Raw genomic sequence first — 4,050 nt, 5'->3', positions numbered from 1 at the left:
GCGTCTGGCCGGCACTATGAGTGTCTGCACCCAGTGCGGTGGGTTGTTGACCCTGGCTGGCAGGTAAGCCCCCACCCAGTTGCTCGGTCACTCCCCCAGCAGGACCGGGGACAGAATTTGAAGGGCAAAAGCGAGAAAACTTGTGAGTCTGGCTACAGAGAGCTTAACGGGTGAAAAAAGGTAAAAAAAAGGGAAAAAAGGCAAAACAAAAAAAGGCAGCAAGTGACACAAGGGCGCTCAGTGACCGCCTCCCACCGCCAGCTGGTGCCCAGCCAGCCCCCGAGCAAGCCTCCCCCTGCTATTTTTTTTGCTGCCACCCAGCCTGTCCCAGCCCGCTGCCCCAGCCGTGTCCCTTCCCGGCCTCCTCCCTGGAGGTGCCAAGGGAGGAACAGGGCAGGCCCCAACGCTGCGCAAGCACAGTTTGGCAGCAGCCAGAACATCTGTGAGTTACCAGCAGCTTGGGCCACAGCGCTAACGCACAGCACCACCGAGGCTGCTACGAAGAAAACGACTCCATCCCGGCCAGAGCCAGCCGCAGGTCAGCCAGGGGAGGGGGTCACCTTCCCCACCACCCCATCACCTACAGGGCCAGCTGTGGACGAGATGGGTCCCCAGGTGCCCCCGGCTGCCTGGCTCCAGAAGCTCCTGAGCTGTAAGGCTGCATCTTTGCCTTCAGAAGCCAGCCACATTTTTCTCCTGCAGCATTTCCTAGCTGCTCCTTTGAACCCTACGTCACCAGCAAGCCCTACCACACACTGCGTGAAGAACCAACGCGTGCTCTGGACGTCCCCTGACCAGCAGCACACCCCAGCAGCAGTTCCGTGCAGGACCTGTTCCCAGTCATCAGCATCTCCTTCCTTTGCTGTTTTCAAAGCCCTTTCCTCAGTCCCTGCTTAGAATCACAGAATTGTAGTTTAGGTTGGAAAAGACCTTTAAGACCAGTAAGTCCAACTGTCATTACTTGCCCCATGCCGCCTGATGACTGCAGAGCACCAGGGCCCTGTCTCTTCCCGTGGCTTTCTGTGGCCAAGGCGAGGGTACCCGTGAGCCCCACCACGGCTGAGCCCAAAGCCGCTGGCACACCCGCGTTCCCTTCGGGCAGCAGAGAAAGAGCCTGGCATCTCAGGGAGCTCCTGGCTGCCAGACAACCTGGGCAGCAGGACCAGGATGCCAAGGAGCTGCCCAACATGGAGCATCCTCCCTCCTCCTGTGCCAGGGCAAGTTTCTGGCCTTTCAAATGAGCGCGTTCAGGCAGCGTAATCACCCAATCCCAAGGCGAGTGATCCCTTGTCGGGAGATCTTCCCAGTCACTGGGCACAAACGAGCCTTGGAGCCAGGTTTCCCAGGACCAGCTGCCTGGCCATGCGCTGGCCGTGCTTGAAGCTGGACCCTTCCCAGGAGCCACGTCCCAAGCATTTCACGCTTCTGCTTCTTCCAACAGGCTTTGTCCTGCGCCTGCCCAGGGAAGCAGGAGGAGGTTGGGCTCCCACGTCCCACGGGTTTTGCAGAAGAGCAGCTCCATCTACTGGGCATGCCAGCAATGCCAACCATTCTCCCACCCACCCCACCGCCCTGAATCCCAAGGGGCACAAAGCATCTGCTCCTCTGTTGGTGTCCCAGGCAGGAACCCCAGCGGTGCAGGCAGCCTGCAAGCCCAACCAACACACGAGAGGCACGAGAGCTTTAGCAAGGGCAGAGCACAGCCCTGAGGTGCTCCTGCCACGGACGCTACAAACACCAACCCCGCAGCACGCCCAGCCCCGGGAGCCGGCCGAGCATCCCTTGGAAGATGGCAGCCAGAGCCAAGGGAGCAGAGCAGGCCCTCCGTCCCTGCAGAAAACTGCTCCCAGGGGTGAGAGCGCCGGTCCAGCACACTCCTAACACGGCGCCCGGAAGGCTGCCGGGAGGCGTTCAGGTACAGCTCCTGCAGCAACCCCCTCCTGGGCTCGCAGAGGAGCTCTGTGCCGGGCTGACGGGGGCTGTCCGGCCCCCAGCAGGGCAAAGCTGCCACTGCCGGCAGGGCGCCCCTCTCGGCGCTCAGTTGGCTGCCAAGGCCACTGCTGGTCTTGGGGACCAGCTGAAACAAGGGCAGCGGGTGATCCTTCCCTCAGACCCAAGGAGGCTGTCGGTCCGCAGCCCTCTGCTGCCAGAGCGGTCCCGGAGATGCAGGGGTACCACAATGCCCTTCCCAAGCCACAGCCATGAGGGCAGAGAGTCCCAGACCCACAAGAAGTTGTCATTTTCCCACCTGCCAGTGCCGTGCTGGTCAGCACCTTGGTGACTTCTTTCCAGAGGCAGCCCCCAGCCTTCCTCCTGGAGCCCAGAAGCCTCACACCACCTTCTGGGAGGCAGCCAGGCTGTGTGTGCCACCACGGCCACCTCTCCTACCTGTCTGCCCCCTCCCTCAGTCGGCCACGCCGGCAAACGTGCCATTTCTTACTCAGGAAGTCCCGCATCTCCAACTGTTTCTGCACCACAGCAATTCACCAGGCAGACCCCTCCTCACAGAGAGGACAACTTGCCCAACTGTTTCAGCATGCACTCAGCATGCTGCCTATCTATTAATCACGCGGTGTTTCTGGTGGCTTCTCATTTGTGCTGGGTTGCGAGGGCTCTGTGCTGATTCCCCTCCATGACAGTGACAGACTGATCTGGCACTCTGGGGGTGCGTTCGGGGACTTTTTATCTGCTTGCAGGTTCTGCCACAAGTGCAGAGGCTTGCAAGGTTCTAACTCGCCTCTGACGCAGCCTAGAGTCTGAACACGACACGGGCACAAACAGATTTGAGAGCGAACGCTTAAGCTGTGAAGACAACCCCGCCCAGGCCAGGCACTCTCGGTCTGGAAGATCCCATGGCACACCACCACCGTTGGCCCCCGACCTTAGAGCACATACCTGGGCGTAAGAGTCAGCATCATCACCCCTATGTAACGGCGCTTTGTCTCTGCATTGCCAAACCAAGAGCCTGTCAAAGGAAAGGACATCAAGTGACAAGGCTGAAAACAGACGCGCACGCAGAATGGCGCCGGGCTGAGCCAGCAGAGCCACAAAGCCCACAGACCTCAGGCAGGCACCGTGCAGAGGGCTCGCTCTGATTCCCTACTAACAGCCAAGCTACAGCTTTACAGGTACGGCACACTTTGCTCTCCTCATTTGGCTTGTCATTCTTTTGACTGAGAATATCACTCCACGGTGCCAAGGTGAGAACCAGACAGCAGGAGTCTGCATTAAATAATCACAAACACAGAGGGACAAAAAGACGCACCGTTCTACGGGACTAAATCAACTCCCTGTCCCTTAGGATGCAGCCGAACCCTGCACCCGCCTTTCCATTGGCGCACACAAGGCAAAGCAGCCCCCAGTTCCCAGGTGCACTGGTTTTGGCGGGGATAAAGTTAATTTTCTTCTTGGTGTGGGGCTGTGTTTGGGGTTTGTGCTGAAAACAGTGCTGATCACCCCAGGATGTGTTTGTGACTGCTGGGCAGGGCTCACACGGAGCCAAGGCCGTTTCTGCCTCTCACCCCACCCCACCAGCGCTGGGGGGCACAAGAAGTTGGGCGGGGACACATCCGGGACAGCTGACCCCAGGCAACCGAAGGGGTACCCCACACCGTATGGCGTCAGGCTGAGCACAGAGAGCTGGGGGAAGAAGAAGGAAGGGGGGGGACACGTTGGGAGCGATGGCATTTGCCTGCCCAAGTCACCGCTACATGATGGAGCCTGGCTGTCCTGGGGGGTGGCTGAGCACCCCCCCGGCCCATGGGAAGCAGGGAATGAATTCCTTGTTCTGCTTTGCTTGCACACACGGCTTTTGCTCTCCCCATTAACCTGCCTTTATCCCAGCCCACGAGCTTCCTCACTTTTACCCTTCCGACTCTCTCCCCCATCCCACCAGGGGGAAGCGAGCGAGTGGCTGCGTGGGGCTGAGCTGCTGGCCGGGGTTAAACCACACAAGGTTATCCTTTCCCTTTTCTGAACACCAAATAGTGGCCCACTGATTCTCCCATACGCTGAGATCTACTGAAAATAGCAACAAACAAAAAAAAAAAA

At 59.2% G+C, this 4,050-nt stretch overlaps 1 protein-coding gene across 1 annotated transcript in view; it reads right to left on the bottom strand.

The window, feature by feature from the left end:
• HTRA2 (HtrA serine peptidase 2) overlaps window positions 1–4,050 on the bottom strand; it is a gene marked incomplete at its 3' end in the record, with an annotated part of 22,473 nt that overhangs the window by 2,043 nt on the left and 16,380 nt on the right. The window contains exon 7 of the mRNA XM_035898463.1: window positions 2,896–2,965. Within this exon, the coding sequence (XP_035754356.1) occupies window positions 2,896–2,965 (70 nt within the window). The remainder of the gene's footprint in view (window positions 1–2,895; window positions 2,966–4,050) is intronic.

Source organism: Egretta garzetta, unplaced genomic scaffold (genome assembly GCF_000687185.1).
Source record: "Egretta garzetta isolate BGI_Z169 unplaced genomic scaffold, ASM68718v1 scaffold957, whole genome shotgun sequence".
NCBI classification, from domain to species: Eukaryota; Metazoa; Chordata; class Aves; order Pelecaniformes; family Ardeidae; genus Egretta; species Egretta garzetta.
This window is presented reverse-complemented; position numbering and strand designations above follow the sequence as displayed.